The sequence below is a fragment of the Cnephaeus nilssonii genome (genome assembly GCF_951640355.1).
Source record: "Cnephaeus nilssonii genome assembly, chromosome: 6".
NCBI lineage: Eukaryota > Metazoa > Chordata > Mammalia > Chiroptera > Vespertilionidae > Cnephaeus > Cnephaeus nilssonii.
In genome coordinates this window covers 62,308,640-62,325,734 of record NC_137077.1, presented here as the reverse complement: position 1 = coordinate 62,325,734, position 17,095 = coordinate 62,308,640, and the positions used below count along the sequence as shown (strand labels likewise).

General features: G+C 43.7%; 1 protein-coding gene across 7 annotated transcripts in view; it reads left to right on the top strand.

Annotated features, from left to right (window-relative positions):
• Positions 1-3,717: 3,717 nt before the first annotated feature.
• Positions 3,718-17,095, top strand: part of GRIP1 (glutamate receptor interacting protein 1) — a 669,876-nt gene continuing 656,498 nt past the window's right edge. For all 7 annotated transcript variants that reach the window (XM_079775184.1, XM_079775181.1, XM_079775185.1 and 4 more), the window contains exon 1: positions 3,718-4,490. In XM_079775184.1, the coding sequence (XP_079631310.1) occupies positions 4,433-4,490 (58 nt within the window). In that variant the 5' untranslated portion in view covers positions 3,718-4,432. The remainder of the gene's footprint in view (positions 4,491-17,095) is intronic.

Sequence of the window (17,095 nt, the reverse complement as noted above, 5' to 3'; positions counted from 1 at the left end):
TTCTAATACTGAGACCCTTTAATACAGTTCCTCATGTTGTGGTGACACCCCAACCATAAAATTATTTTCGTTGCTACTTCATAACTGTAATTTTGCTACTGTTAATGAATCATAATGTAAATATCTGTGTTTTCCGATGGTCTTAGCTCTACAGCAGAGGTTCTCAACCTGTGGGTCCTGACCCACAGGTTGAGAACCACTAGCAGAGTCACCTACATTAGAGATTGAGGCCCACCCACATTAGAGGGGGCAATCTGCTTTATTTACTCTACTGATTTAAATGTTAATCTCATTCAAAACACCCTTACAGAATAATGTTTGACCAAATATCTAGGCATCCCATAGCCCAGCCAAGTTGACACATAAAATTAACCACCATTGCCTGACTCTAACAACTGTGTCCTGTACTACTATTTCAAAATACACTCTACTGTTTTTCTTAGATGAACTTTCATTTTGCTTCCATTCCTTACTTGAATGATTCGTGTTAGATTTCTTCTCCTTCCATGTTTTCCCTTTCCCCAGTTACATTCTCCTAACTGAAAATTTTAAAGTTAAAACCACTGTCATTCATTCTGTTTGCTTTCTGCTCTTTTTATTTTTCCCCCCAAGAAGACAAACTATCCAAGGAAGCTTCTTTCATTTTAAATGTTCAAAGAGGGTTTTGCTGCGAAAGTGAGTTAACAACATCTAAAAGAATCCTGGGTACCCACTAGGAGTGCATATCAGGTGTTAAAAGAGTTTTCAAATGTGCTGCATGCCATAAAAAAGAAGTGCATGTTTGGTAGCAGTTCTAAAACTTTCAGGTGGCTGCTTAGTATGCAGTGTGTGTATTTGGAAAAGTCAATGCATGATTAAAAAAATATTGTGGATGTTTTTAGGCCCTGGAGCCAATCCAAAATAACAGCTGGGATTTTATATCTCCTGGGGGACTCCTCAAACGCATGAAATTCAGTCTCAGGAAGTCATCACACTCTGTTAGAATGAAAGCCCTGTGAGCAGAAGACTGGAAGCTCAGTTGTCAGAGTACAAAGGAACTGAAAGGGAGGCTGCTCTTTCTATCACATACATTTTCAATTCTTTAATGGGCTGAGTGCATCCATGTAAGTTTGAAAAGGTGATCTAATAGCAATATTAAAGCTTTTAGAGGTTTTTTCCTTTTCTACCAGGTGAGAGAGGCACGAGTAGGAAGAGAACAAGTCTCTTCTCATTACTTTAAAGTTTTAAATAGAAAAGGAAATCAAGCGAGGGCACACCCAGGATTATGTCCTATGGCCTGAGCAATCAACTGTGTACACTGCACAATTAATTTTAATTAAACTTGGAATTCTGTAAACCCAGACTATAAAGCCATTCAAGTTGTACAAATAACTTAGAAGAATTTGTGTTTAAAAAAAAGGAGCACCAATTCTTAATATAAGTGAGCTAATGTTTAGAAACAGACATTGCGGTTGTAATTGCAGTTGAAGTCTTTAAAGGACATTGAATTTCAAATTTAGTAAAGGAGAAAAATAATATATCTTATATCCTACTGGTTGGTAGATATCTTCCTCATAAAGGTTCCAATAGTATTACAATTTCCTTGGAATAAATTTGTATATTATGATGCTTTGGATATGAGATGACTTCAACAATATACAAATATATCAGACGAAGTTTTCAATGATTAAGTTATCTCTTTTATTTCTGGTTTAATATTATCAAGTGACATAGTATTGTGAAAAGGATTTGTAAGGGCCTATTTCCCCGAGGCGGTGTTCTAGTCATAGCCCAGGTAGCCTACATGAGGCTTAATCCTATCATCATTAACCATCATTGACTGAATGCTTACTGTCCCTGGCTCTGGGGATGAAAAGAGGTAAGCCATAGTCCCCACCCCCCCGTCCCCCCTCTCCCGCCCCCGAGAGAGCTTAGAGCCTAACTGGTGACTTATATGTACCTACAAAGATGATACAAGGTTGGATATTGTTAACGAGTGTTCAGACAATAAGTACTTTGAGGTTGGGAAAGATAGAAATCTATTCTTAAAGAGTTTCTTTACCAGTCTCAGTTGCATAATCTGTAAAATAATATCTGACCCTAACACATAAGGATGTGTTAATTTGATCTTCCACTACTAAACTGTAATTGTCTTAGATTCCAGGCTTTTAACCCGGAGTCTAACACATTAGTAGGAATTTTGTCTACCTGAGTTAAAATACTATTATTTTAACTGATGTGCCCTGGAACTCCCTATCAACTGTAATTTGTCAGGACTCAATCTTGGCAGGACAAGCGCACCAGTGGATGTACCTCCACGAGTATAGTTCCGTCCATATTTTAGTGCATAGGTTTTCTAGCATGATGCTTGTTAGAACCACCACAAACACATACAAATGCTATATAAGACACTATCAAAACAAAAACAAGCATGACCAACGTTCAAAACGTAGGCCTTTGCCTGCATACATACACCAGCTGCCCTGGTTATGGCTGGGTTTGCTCTGTCCTTTGGGGGGAATCCATGACAAATGCCTTTCTCCACGTGAAGGATAGTGGGACCAGATCGTGAAACAAGATTAGGCTAAGACTATTTCAGGACAGAGGGTGGACCATTGAAAGGTGACAGGAGTGACGTTCATATTGATTTTTCTGAGTTTTGCTTCTCAAAGAATCTGGAAAGAAGATTTGAGCAGCTCAGCTCAGATTTCTTAAGGATAACGGCCTGGGATGGTTTGACTCTGCCCTTCGATTCCCTTACCTTTGAAGCTCCTGGGCCTGGGCCTCTCCATTGCTGAGGAGAGATAGCCACTTGTCTTTGGCACCTGGGCATTTCTGTCCTGACAGACAGCCGCCCGGCCAAGGGGCGGCAGCAGGAGCAAACATCAGCCTAAGACTGCTTAGGCAGTGGCAGAGAGGAAAAAACCCTACTTTGCTGTCCTTTGCAGTTATTCGATTCTCTGGTTGTATGAAGATGTTTCCAAGAGAAGGGAGCCAACGTCCTCAGTTTGGGAGAGCAAACTGCAGCTCCTTCAGAGGCCAACATGAACCGCAGGTCAGAGAGTCCTGGCCTCGCAGTGGACTCCACAACCGACAAATCAGTAGCTGTCGCCTCAGGGCTGGAAATGCTTCAGTCCACAGCAGATTCTTGGGAGGGGAAGACATGGGTATCATGGAGCCAGGACCCCAGGACGTTCCAGGTGTCATTTGTAAGACGGCCAGGAGCCCCACCTAGTAGTATTCTTTTGAAATCACAAACAAGGGCCCCCATATCTGGGCAGAATCTTCCAGGCTCTGCTGTTAAGCTGTCCTCCCCCTGCCCCCTTATTCATTCTTCTACGGATATGTCTAAGAGCTGATGACAAAGGGGAAGCGATTCATCATAAAACCTGACCATAAAACCCTTCTGGTACTTGAAGACGCAATTAAACACTCACTCCGCCAAGGTCTCCTTGATGCATTTAAAACAAAAGAGGTTCTCTCCGAACGCCCTTCCCACCGCACCAGAACAAGTATTCCGGGAACCATGGCTGGTCATCCCGAAAGTTGCTTTTCCCCTTAGTTGAAGGGCCAAGTTAAGAGAATCCATAGCTGCAAAGTCTGGACTTGGGGGAGGGGGTGACAGCGGGGCGGGGGGAGCGCGGCGAGGAGGAGGGACCAGAGGAAGGACACTGCCCCCTACTTCTTTGAGGTCGTCGCCTCCGCCGGCGGAGCCGCCAGTTTGGGTCTGGGGAGGGACGAGTGGCGGCCGCAGGGGAGCGGCGTGGGCTCCGCACCCGCGGCGGGGTGCCAGGCTCCGTACCTGCGGCCGGGCGCGCTTCGCAGGCCGCCCGCCCACCCGCCCGGGGCGCGGAGGGTGTGAGCGCGCGCCCCCTCCGTGCCCGCTCCGCTCCGCGCGCCTCGCGGGAGAGGCTCCGCCGCGAGCGCCGGGGAGCCCGCAGCCTCAGTCCTGCCGCCCGCGGAGCTTTGTGCGGCGGCGGCGGCGGCTCCGAGTCCCACCTGCTGGCGGCGGGGAGACCAGGAAGGGGAAGAAGAGGAGGAGGAGGAGGAGGAGGAGGAGGAGGGGAAGAGAGGCGGCGGCCGGAGCCCACTCCTCCCCCCGGCGCCCACCTCCCGGGGGCTCCGCAGTCCCGGCGCCCGGCCTGCACGCGCCCCCCGCCCCCGGCCCGGCCCGGCCTCGCGTCCTCACCGCGGCAGCCGCCGCTGCAGCCCCTCCAGCCCGGCCCGCCCGGTCCGGCCGCCGCCACCTGGAGCCGCCGGCGAGTTTGAGGCGAGCGCGGGGCGCGTGGCGCCGCCTCGATGTGCCCGGGAGCCGCCGCGGCGCCCCAGCCCCGCTGAAGAGCCGGAGCGCAGCGGCCACCCGCGAGGGCGGGCGGGAGGCGCGGCAGCCGCGGAGAGGGAGCCGGCGAGCGAGGGAGAGCGAGCCCCGGAGCCAGCGCCGGGAGCAGGCACCATGCCGGGCTGGAAGAAGAACATCCCCATCTGCTTGCAGGCGGAAGAGCAGGAGCGAGGTGAGTGAGGCCACGGCGCGGGGGGAGCGGGGACGGGGGTCCGGGCACGGGCCGCCCCGGGCCTCCCTCTCCCCAGTCCCCCTCCCGACCTGCCCACCGGCCGGCGGGGGAGGGGCGCCGCGCCCACTGGTGCCGCGGGCGAAGCCAGGCGGCGGCGAGCGAACTCGGAGCGATTTCTTTTTTTTCGGGGGGGAGAGAGAGGGGGGTCACAGGGGGGAAAGGGGGAAAAGAGAGGGTGCTGCAGCAGCAGCCAACTTTTTGATTTAGGGAAAGGTTTTTCCTGGAGAGGACCGAAGAGGAACTCCAGCTTCTGCAGGGCCCGCTCGCACGTGGAGCCCGGAGCGGCGGGGTGCGGAGTGGGTGCCGGGGGAGAGGGTAGGGATGTCCTGCGGTGCTTTAAGCGACTTTCCAAACTTTCCTCCCCCTCCCGCGGCCGCCTCCGCGAGGTCCCCGCCGGTGGCTGAGCTTCGAGGGTGCTCCACAACCCAAAGTTGCCGGGGTTCCAGGGAGGAGGAGGAGGAGGTGGAGGAGGAAGAGCGCGGGGGCGGGGAGTGGGCGCTGCCTCCGGGCTCCGGAGGGGTAGGGAGGAGGGGGAGGAGGCTGGGAGTGATGCCTCGGAGATGAGCTCTGCCCCAGCGCAGTCCTGGCTGTCAAGTTAATGCCGCAAGAAGACTGCGGGCTTTTCACAGTTACTGTCTATTTTCTTTGTAAAAGCGGCTCTCCCTGCCCGGTGACTTGTAGACCTTTGGTGCTTCAGCCTGACAAGGGTGCTTGCGGGGCACGTTGCTTTTTAAGTGACTTTCGGGGAGGAAAGTTGAAGGCCTTTTGCACCTCAGAGGCTTGGTTCTGTTGAGGTCATCTTACGGTGTTTGGTTTGTGCCGAGGTTGGCCAGGGAGCTCAGCTCGGTAACCTGGATATGAGTGCACCAGAATTTCCAATGCAGGCCCCAAGGGGCTGGGGAGGTGTGTGCCTTGTGTCTCTGCTAGCATCCACAGGGACCCTGGCTGGCAAGGTCCACCAGGATTATTCCCCTGCTCCGCCCACCCCGGCCTGCCCTGGCTTCGAGGAAAATGCTTTAGACTTGGATGGGTTTCAGGATGCTGGGTTTGCATGGGCTGTGGCCACAGCCTGGGCTGAGGTTAATGGTGCTGCCAGCGTGAGTGGGTGAGGAAGCAGGAGGCCAGTCTGGTGTATGGAGAAGGCAGAGGTGTCAGGAAAGCTTACTCCAGCAGCTGACGAGTTGGTGTGGAGGGTGGCTTGGTTATTGAGCATGCCAAAAGTTTCAGGCTTTTGAAATGATGTTACTACTGAACAGCCAATGCACGATTTCCAGTTTTTCTCTAGGTGGCACAACCTGTCTGGCTTATATCCTGTTTAATGACTCAGGGAATTCATCCCCCTTTAACCACTTCTTTAATAGATATGTGTGTACATTTCCAGCACATTTTTCTGCCCAGCGACTTTGCGTTTACCTACTCAGAAGGCACCCCTTAGGAATGCTTCTGCTTTTTCATTTAGTTAATCATATCTTTAAAGAGTTGCAAATAGTGGTACCAATAATTTATAACCAGGTGAAAGCACTACAGGCAAGCGTTCTGTCAAGCATGGACCGTCTCTCCTATCAACTAAATGTATCCGTTTGCTAAAGAAAATGCCGCAGTACTGGCAAAACATTTAATCAGAATGCTGAAATGGGTAGATTTTTGGATTGTGACAAAATGTATGTCTTTTAGAAATATACGGTAACTTTGAAAGGTGATCAGCTAATCTGTTTGGTGAAGATAAGACCGAATTTCCTCCCAAATGTAAAAATCTGAGTCAGAAATTGGGTGTTCTGTCTTATCTTCTTCTACAGGAGAAAACAGGGAACCTTTGTTAACTCCGTGTCTTTTTCACTGTAAAAGTTCCTTACTTTTTGCTTATATTATGTGATGCTTTTCTAATTGGTATTGGTTTTGTGTGGTTGTGGTATTTCTTTTTGAGGTCCTGCTTCATTGGTACTGCACAAATATGTGTGTTTAGTTTCTTTTAAAATCTCCTACTTTGTGTTTCAAGTGTGTGTGTGTATACATACTATATAAAGATATATTTAATGCATATGTCAGAGGACACTGCTTGAGACTGGCTTATACTTTTGAATTTTACTGTAAAGTAATGAGCAATGTTTTCTATTTGCATTTGAAATCAGATTGTATTTACAAATTTAATTGACTCAAATAGTGTTGATTTAAGTTCTTGTTAAATGTAAACAGAAAGAGTAAATTATCAGGTTGGTCAGGAAAATAATGAATATAGAGGAAACAAATACATTACAAATTTTTTTCCCCCAGGAATAACATTGACTAAAAAGTCAATTTCTAATATGTTACCATTAAATTCTAAGGTTGGTTATACTGATATAACCATTGCTCTTTCCACATTCTCTACACTCAATTTACATTTAAATATTCGAAAACCCATTATGGAGACTACTCTAGCATAACATTTCTTCATGTAGATTTTATTGAGCTAAATCTCTTTCTGACACTTAATGCAAATTGATACAGGCTGCTAGCTTCTTTAAGGACCACATATTTGGACAAGTATTTCTCAGTATTATTCTTTAAAAAAAAATGCTGATCTCAAAAGATTCAGGGAACCTGCTTTATTGGTATTGCCACATACAAAGAGAGGCTAGCCAGTCTATAAAGATTCATGCCATACCTGTACACCATTGATAACTTGGATTCATCTTGAAGAGTTCTGTCAAGATACTGAGTGAATTATTGCTACTGCAACCAGTGCTGAGCAGGGAAACTGTAGCAGATGGGTTGTTGCAGTAAATGCAGTCACTTCCAAAATGGCATGCTATGATTCACTTATGTACAGTGACATATTATTAAAATTCAGGACACATTTCTCTGTCCTCCCCCCAGTTTTCTGCCTGAGCTGATGAACCCAATCCATTTAGAAGCCACCTAATACACCTTTGGGTAAATGTTTCAGGAGAAGTGAAATGATCTTGCAAACTGTTCTATTTAACACCCCTTCCAATCAAATTAAATTAAGTAATTTATTAGTTGTTTTAATCTTATTAGCTGATCATGTATAATAGGAATATAGTGGTTAAGGAAAATCTCACTGTAAAGGAATAGATGCCTCAGTAATTAACGATGCATTTCTTTTGCCTTGTATGCACACACACACACACACACACACACACACACACACACACACACATTCACCAGGGGAAACAGGTATGCATTTTGTATAGCTGCTGTCCCCCTGGCCTTTCTGTTCTTACAAGTTTTGGAGGTTTACAAGTGAACTCGAAAACTTCCCTTTGGACTTCTGTAGAAATTATTGTGTCTGGGGTTTTGCTTCTGTTTTGTCAAAGGAGAGCATTTGCATCTCTTTAAATATAAAGAATTAGCTTTTACAAAATATCTATGAGAAAGCACAGGGGACTGAAGTAGTGTGCCTTTTTAATAGCTTTGGTCTGTTTCATTTTCCACATCACAAGGAGATCTGGTGACTCTGCCATCACAACCTGCTTAACAAAAAGTCCAATTTGAAATTTGAGTTTTGACCTCGGAGTGCTGTGGGGAAGGGAGAAAAAAATAAAAATGCATGGAGAGTCTGCTTTGTGTCGGGCACTGTTTTCACATGCATTATTTGGTACAACTTTACTGCATACCTGTAAGGTAGATATTACTATTATTTACTCTGATATATAAAGAAACAGATAATCAGAAAAGGGGAACAAGTTGACTAAAGTTACAAAGCAGAGTTAGGGCACAGTTTCTAAAGAGATAATTTAAAAAAGTTACATTTCCTGAGATAAAGTTTTCCTATTATATCAACATTATAACATCATATGTTGTTGTTTTTTCCAACAGAATTTTAATAAACTGCCACCAAATCTTTCATTAGAAGAGTTTTTTAGTTACATATCTATCTGGGAGAAGTTTCCACAGTATATTTTGGGCATTTAACAAACTGACTTTGCTACATAGTTTTACTAACTCTAACCATAAGCATTGGAACACCAACATATTTTTAAGTAGAGTTATTTGACCAAACTTAAAGAAACTCACTTAAGAGAGTGGTTTTTCCACCAAAGAGTTGACATAATCACGTGGTTTTCCCATTTGTCATGAAGGTAAGAATGAACAAGAATTAGGTATTCTTCCTCACTGCAATGAACTGGGAAAGTACTATATTGTTAATAGCCATTGTGCATGTGCTCTTTTGCCAACGTTTTATTTAATTAAAGCCATCCATCTGAACTCTCAGCCTGACTATCAGGAGGCCAGTGGCCAAACAAAGGGACTTCAGAAGCTGCTTTCTTCTGTGGCAGCCTGCTTGGTTCTTTTGTGGAGAAAAAGAAGTATCACTGTGATTGGTACTGGATATTAAAAACTGAATATCAAAGAGTTTTAAAACTGTTACATTAAATGCTGGTAATGGCTAATGGTAGAAGGCACTTAGGATTTGATTGGTTTATTTTCAGTTAAAATATCATACTAATTTAGTAATACAGCATACAAAAGTAATAGTAATACCAAGTAACACATCTAACAGAATGCAGTTCAAACGCTAAGGCAAAACCTGGGTTTGCATGTCTTGTTTCATCTCTTATTAAAGTGTATTTCTTCTTAAATTTGAAGGTTTCCTAAATATAAAAATCTATCAATACAGATCTCCTCATTCAAGAGAACTACATGGGTAGGCATGTTAATGGCCAAAGGGCGCTGTCAGTTTTATGGGAAAGTTGACACTCTTTAAAGGTATCTACCAATTAAAATTCACCTGATTGACTTTCTTACTGCCTTTCATTTCAACAGTGATTAAACTTTAAGCACCAAATCAGGTGTTGAATAGAATGGGGAGACGTGGCTCCTATCCTAGATAGATTCCTTAGCCCCATCCAGCAGAGAGGTGGACCACAAGATATTTGAAGTTGAACAGCTGTGTGTTTAAATCCTCTTAAGCACTTCCTAGCTCTATAGTCTTTTTACTACTCAAAGCCATTGCATTCTCCTCTTTATGATGAGGACAAGTAATATCTACCTCATGGGAGGATTAAATGAAATTAACAAATGTGGGGGAATTTATGACAGTACCTTGCATATAGTTCAGGGCTCAGTAATAACAACTGCCATTATTTTTATATCTTGATCTAGATCTGTAAACCCAACACCTCAAGGTGATGATGAAATTATACCTTTTAATTATTTAAAGACTTCATAAACTAGTAAAAAAAAAGGTCAGTGTTTTATGAAAAGCTACACTCAAACACAACTTTATAAGACCAAGGTGTTTGATATATTCTAGTCCAACTCTCTCATGAAGAAGAGACTCCAGTGTAGAGAGAAATGTGTCCGAGACCACATTTCATACATAAGTAAACTTGCCACTAACTGGGGAGGAGTTTAGTCAGGAGGGGATGTGAGAACTGATGTTTTGGGCAAAGGTCATGGCATGTCCCAAAGCACTTTGGAGTAAAATATTCCAGGAGCTACTACTCATTTCTTAGGGGCTGAAATATGGAATATGCACATGCATATTGACTGTTGAATATGAGTACGCTTTTCCCAATGATGTGGAGAAACTGGGTGGGAAAAGATGAGATCAGAGAGCCAGCTTTGGAAGGACTTTGAATGCCAGATTGAAGAGTTCAGTTGTATCCAGCAGGTGATGAGTTAAAGGAAAGACTTCAAGGGAGAAGTGAAGGGATCAGATTTGCATCTTAGAAAGGTCACTTTGGCAGCCTGGGGGAAAGACTGGAAAAGGGAGCGACTAGGGGTGGAGCTAGGACCAGGTAAAAAGCTTCTGCCCTGTTTCAGGCCATGAACAGATACTCAGGAGGAGGACTTGGTGAGCAGGTGAACAGAGGAAATATGGAGGGTATAGGTCTCTGGTGTAGATAGTGATTAGAGTCAGGGTTGTGTCATGAGGCCCAGTGCCTGGTATTCTTTTCACCACATATTGCCTTTCTTTTTTTAGAATAGGTTGTTATTGATTTTTAGAGAGAGAGGAAGGGAGAGGGATAGAGCGATAGAAACATTGATGAGAATCATCATCGATCAACTGACTACTGCACGAGGCCTGCAGCCTGGGCATGTGTCCTGACTGGGAATCCAACTGTAACCTCTTGGTTCCTGGGTCGACACTCAGCCGCTGAGCAACACTGGCCGGGCCATATTGGCTTTCTTTTTCCTCTCCTCCCCAAATCTTTGTAAGGGGAAAATGTAAACATAATTTGGCAGAATAATGTAAAAATAGAGTACCACCAAAGTGATTGGGTACCAAGCTCGGTCATGATGATAGGTTAATGGACACTAGTTTCTTTTAATTATATAAAATTCGTATACTATCTAATCCTAAAGGAAAAATAATTATTCTCCTGTGCATTTATCTCCTAAAACTAATTTGGAATTTTAAGTGATTTTTTTTTAAAACGGAAAAAGAGAAAAGTAGTAATTATTTTATACAAATGTCTTCCCTAGTAATAGAATTGGGTAGATTAAAAAACACACAGTATTAATGAAGTTTTAAATACTTTTTTATACTGGACTCAAGATTAGAGAACCAGGATTAAAGTTCTCTCTTAGCCATGTTCCTGATTATTGTGTCTGGGCACAGCCTGCTTCTCTGAACTGCCCTCTTCTCATCTGTGACGTAAGGATGATTCTTGATATACCAGTCTCCTGGAGTTACGTTACTGGTGAAAGCTATTATTGTTACATGGTTATGTTACAAAGGGAGCAAGTTGTTGAAAGACCGAGATTCTTACACTTCTCTATGAGCTGGTGGTTTCTGAATGGAGGCATTATTTGCATAACTTCTGTTTCATAAACCGGGATTTTTCATTAAAAAATCCTAACTCTTAGTCTTCCAAAATGAAGTTCAAATATATTATGTTCTCCCCCCAGGCCTCTATTTATAATAAAATAACCCAAACGATGCAAATTATAATACACTAGGGACCCGTTGCAGGAATATTTCCTGCAAGACTTCTGGTGGGCTTCCCTCCCGCCCCCCACCTCTCCCACTGCGGCGGGCGGGGCGGGGTGGGCCGAACGGGCGGGGCACCTCCCGCCCATCCCGCCCACCCAACCCAGCCCACCTCGCCCCGCACTCCCGACCCTCTGCGCCCCCTGATGCAGCTGCCTTTGTGGCCGTGCGCTGCAGCTGCCTCTGATCACCCCGACCCGCCGCACACACTGCCGCCGCCTCCTCAGCCCTGCGCGCTGCTGCTGCTGCGCGCCCCACCCGCCCACCCACCCCACCACGCGCCACCCGCATCGCCACGCCCTGCCCGCAGCCACCACCGCCTCCAAGGCCGCAGCGGCCTCGCATACCACCCGCCATGCCCCACCTGCCACCTCCACTGCGCGCCCCGCCCACCACCGCTGCGGCCACAGCTGTGGCCGCGTCGCCGCCGCTCACACTGCCCGCCACCGAGGCCACTATGGCCGTGTGCTCCACAGCTGCGCCGCCGCCCACTCGCGCAGCCACCATGCTTTCTGCTTTCTTCACTCCTCCCTCCCTCAGCATATGCAAATTAACCACCATCTTGTTCGCTCTGATTGGCTGTGGGCATAGCGAAGGTACGGTCAATTTGCATATTACTGTTTTATTAGATTAGATAGCTTCACAGTTCCTAAAGGCAGCCTCCTTCTTGGCTCTGCCTGGAAAAGTCCAGCTCGGATGCTGAGTGGGCCTTGCCATTACTCCTGTCATTCACTTCCTGCTTCTCTCCAGTCCAGACTTCTTTACTTATCAAACCGAAATCATGGGTGGAATCATTTCAAGGGAGATCTCCACTGCCAACTTTTAATTTTATTATGCGATTTAAATATGTACTAACATAAAACCAGGTATAAACTCATGATGGTCATAGCTCTCATCCAAACACAAAACCAAAACAGATTTTGCAAATGAAATACAAAACTACCAAAAAAATCAGTAACTTTCAAATTAACATTTATTTCTTGTGACTTAATATTGTTTGCCTGAAATTAAATTGTCTCTTGCAGTGTGAATATGGTACTTGCTGCTATGGAAAGGAATACTGTCTCTCCCCCCCGCACCCCCCCCCTAGTTGAACGCCTATAGAACCTTGGTTTTAACAGCCGGTTGTCACTTGGTCTGTCTGGAGTATGTGCATATCTTTTACATATGAAGACCTCCGTTCTTATTGGTCTGTTTTGCACCGTTGTGATCCTAAATACAAAACCCAGTATGGTGCTGCAATTGGTGGCAGTGTTAGGCAGCATACTACATTCGTACTTCTTGAACTGTTTGTGGTGGAGTCTTTTTTTTTTTTTTTTTAATCTCAGTCTGGTATGTAGTCCTGTACATAGTGAGTGTACCATGAGCAACTTCCATCTGACTCTGGTCACACCTGTACTTGTCTATGTCCTTTTCAGTGAGATGCGCTCATACATCACAGACTTAGATATTGGGGCAATGTCTTATTGCTACAGGAATTTCTAATCACCTACCTTCATTTTCAGTACTCATATAACCATGAACAGGTAATAAACAGTTTTCTGCCTAGTATTTTCCACAGATCATACTTTGAATAGTACTGGATTGGAATACGTTTATGTAGCTGGGGTTGGTGAGAAGAGTTCAGAAGGGTGTGTGTGCGTGTGTGTATAAAAATGTACTTTTAAGATGTATATAATTTATTTTCTGTAGCTGCTTTCACCTTACCTTCAAGAGCCCATTCCCACTGAAGATGGAAAACACCTGATGATGGACTGGAGTGTATTATGCTAAGTGAAATAAGTGGTCAGAGAAAGACAACTACCATATGATTTCACTCATATGTGGAATCTAATGAACAAAGTAAACTAACAAAATAGAAACAGATTCATAGATAGAGAACAGACTGACTGCTGTCAGAGGGACTGGGTGAAAAGGATGAAGAGATGAGGCAAAAACAAAACAAAACATAAAACCCCAAAAAACACCCTGGATGGGTCAGTTGACTGGAACATTGTCTTGTACACCAAAAAGGTTGCAGGTTTGATTCGAGGTTGGGGCACATACCTGGGTAGCAGGTTCAGTCCTCCATCAGGGTGCATATGGGAAGCAACTGATCGATGTTTTTCTCTTACATCCATGTTTCTTTCTTCTTTCCTTCCTCTTTAAAATAAAGAAAAAAACATATCCTCAGGTGAGATTAAAAACAAAAACGAAAAACAAAAACCTCTTAGGCAGAGACAACAGTATGGTGATTACCAGAAGGAAAAGGGGTTAGGAGGAGGTAGATGAATGTATGGGGGGATAAATGGTGATGGAAGGAGTTTTGACTTGGGGTGGTGAAACGCAATGTATAATATACAGGTGATGTATTATAGCATTGTACACCTGAAACCTATATAATTTTATTAACTAATGTCACCTCAATCAATTCAATAAAAAAAGGGGAAAAAAGAGCATATTAGTCTAAGGCCGTGGTCGGCAAACTGCGGCTCGCGAGCCACATGCGGCTCTTTGGCCCCTGGACTGTGGCTCTTCCACAAAATACCACGGCCTGGGTGAGTCTGTTTTGAAGAAGTGGCGTTAGAAGAAGTTTAAGTTTAAAAAATTTGGCTCTCAAAAGAAATTTCAATTGTTGTATTGTTGATATTTGGCTCTGTTGACTAATGAGTTTGCCGACCACTGGTCTAAAGTTTAAAAACTCTTTGGTTGGTTCTCTTATTTCTCAAGGATTTCCCCTTCCCTCATTCGCAAGATGGCATTCGGGTGAAGGGAAAAGCTTCTTATTCTCATGGCACTGCGTGAAGGGCATTTTGTTCATTGTGTGACCCTCACTGAGTCCATTGCTCTGCACTTGGCACACATTGTGACTGGGCGTAGTGCCCTGGTTCCAGTGAAATGAGCCTGTTCCCATTTGGTCTTGTCACCTTGGCAGCTGGTTTGGACTTCCTGGACCTAGCCTTTGTGTCTGGCAGTACCTTCTGCAGACATGACCCCTGCATTGCTCCAGTGCCATGGTGAGTGAGTGCTGCCTGTGGGAAGAGGGACCGCCATGCTAGGTGATGAGGTCACAATATTCACTAATGCTCTGAAAGCTACACAGGTGTTAGTTTGTCTGTCAGTTTGCACTTGTCAAGGAGCTTGAATTCTTGTAGGATATCGGACACTTACATGTGATCTTCTGTCCCCCCTGCCTACATCCCCCTTTCCCTTTCTCTGTTGTACCAGGTATCCGGAGTGGCTTATGTGACTTAAAAACTTCAAATTGGAAGGGACAGGAGTCAAAAGGGTAAATGAATGATAAGGGGGAAGAGTCCTGTTCCCATCATTAGGTGGGCACCTCTCCCTAAGACCTGAACATCAAGGAAGAAAGAAATAGAGAAACTGTCAAACAGCTCAGGGAGGACCGAGATTGAAACTGGCAAGTAATTTCAGCCAATACCTTCTACTGGTCTGCCTTGTATACAAACCTTTCTCACTTAATAGTTCATGATAAATCTGCTCTTTATATTTCCTTAGGAAATGTGTGAACATGAGAACTGACGTATTTCTTAGGGTTGGTCATGTAATTGCAATGTACATTATGTATTAGAGATTGATGTGTTTAAAGGTTTACTTTGTATTTTGAATAAATGCATTTAGATCACTAGATATACTAAAGATGTGTATGAATTGATATCAAAATTAAGTGTTTTACTGGTCAAGTGTTCATTTGTTTTAGTTTCACAGTTGCTGAATATAACAGACAATATGAAAACTTGACACAGCGTTTGACAGCATAAAGCACTAGAGTTTATCATTGGAGAAAAAGTTAATGAATAAGGTTTTCACCTGTTAGTACATTAAAGAACAACAACCAAAGAGTAGAAAATAACATAGGTAAACATTCAGATGATAATGTAATAGATATATATTTCTAATATATAATCTAATATATAATAGTTTTCTTCTTTGATATCTTTTAATGTTGAGTATTGATAGCTCCTGTTACTGATATTCAGAAATTCCTTTGAGAAAGACTGAGAGAAATGCACTAATATCCTCATGGAGTCATGCTTACATAGTCACAGGATGTCTACCAGGTGTACCAGTTAATAATGCAGATTTTCTATAGATGGAGTTACACATATGTTGATATATATGCGATTTGATATGTATGCTATTTTGTTGTATTGACAGCAAGCTTCAAAACTTCATATGTCAAATTTGCTGAAGGTGTTAACATCATAGATATTTTTATGCTTAAAAATGTCGAATTTTGTGCCCCCCCAAAAAAAAAGAGCATTTGCAGGAAGTTTTAATTCATTACTTTATTTTGAAGAAAAAGCTATTGTATACTACGGGAAGCTTATGGTGAATGTGCTGCATCTCAAGATACCTGTGAATGCTGGTTTAAACACTTTAGAAGTGAGTCCAGGTCAACCGAAAAAGTTTGAAGACCAACAATCACAAGCATTATTGGATGAAGATGCTTGTCAAACTCAAAAACAACTTGCAGAAAGATTAAACATTGCTCAGCAAACAATTTCTGATCGTTTACAAGCAATGGGAAAGATTTTAAAGGAAGGAAAATGGGTGCCACATCAACTGAACAAAAGACAAATGGAAAACCGAAAAGTCATCAGTAAAATGTTGCTTCAATGGCACGAAAGTAAGTCTTTTTTCCATCGAATTGTGACTGGTGATGAAAAGTGGATTTATTTTGAGAATCCCAAATGCACAAAATCATGGGGTGATCCAGGTCAACCATCAACATCAACTGTAAGGCCAAATTGCTTTGGAAAGAAGACAATGCTCTGCGTTTGGTGGGATCAGGAAGGTGTGGTATATTATGAGCTTCTAAAACCAGGTGAAACCATTAATACTGATCGCTACGGACAACAAATAATCAATTTGAACAACGCTTTGATCCTGACACTTGTTCTGACCGATGGCACACGCACCTTCTAAGCAGCACTTCAAAACATACGAAGAAGTGGAAAATTGGGTCTCTGAATGGTTTGCCTCAAAACAAGAAAAGTTCTATTGGAACAGTATCCACAAATTACCTGAAAGATGGGAAAATGTGTAGCTAGCGATGGACATTACTTTGAATAAAGCACTTTTAATGTTTCTCTTGAAATTATCGTGTTTTCTTTGATTACAAAATCTGCATTATTAACTGGTACACCTAGTACATTGCCTCTTCAGAAGTGTCAGGATTGTTGACTAAAAGAGAGTGGCATTTAAAATTAGATTTTTCAGATGAATTCAAGTGTTTCTTTTTAAATGTATAATTTTCTAGTAAGTGCAGAGCACATTTTCATTAAATGAAAACCTTGAACAAGGCAATATAAATTTAGTTTCTTTGTTACTATTTCACCCCCCGCCCCCCCCCCATAATTTCAGTTCGAATGAAAATTTGCCAGGCTAGAATCAGACACCTGTAGTGCTCCATCTGCTGAGAAGGTCCTCATTCGGCTTTGTAAGTGATGTGGAATGCTGATATATACCATGATATATGAGAGCCCTACCACTGAAGGGTAGCCCTGGTTTTTCACCAACAATCATATAAAATTACCGAGATTGATCTAGGCTCTGAGTGCAATGACTGCACTTACTGAAAACCCTACCCTCTACTGAGTGT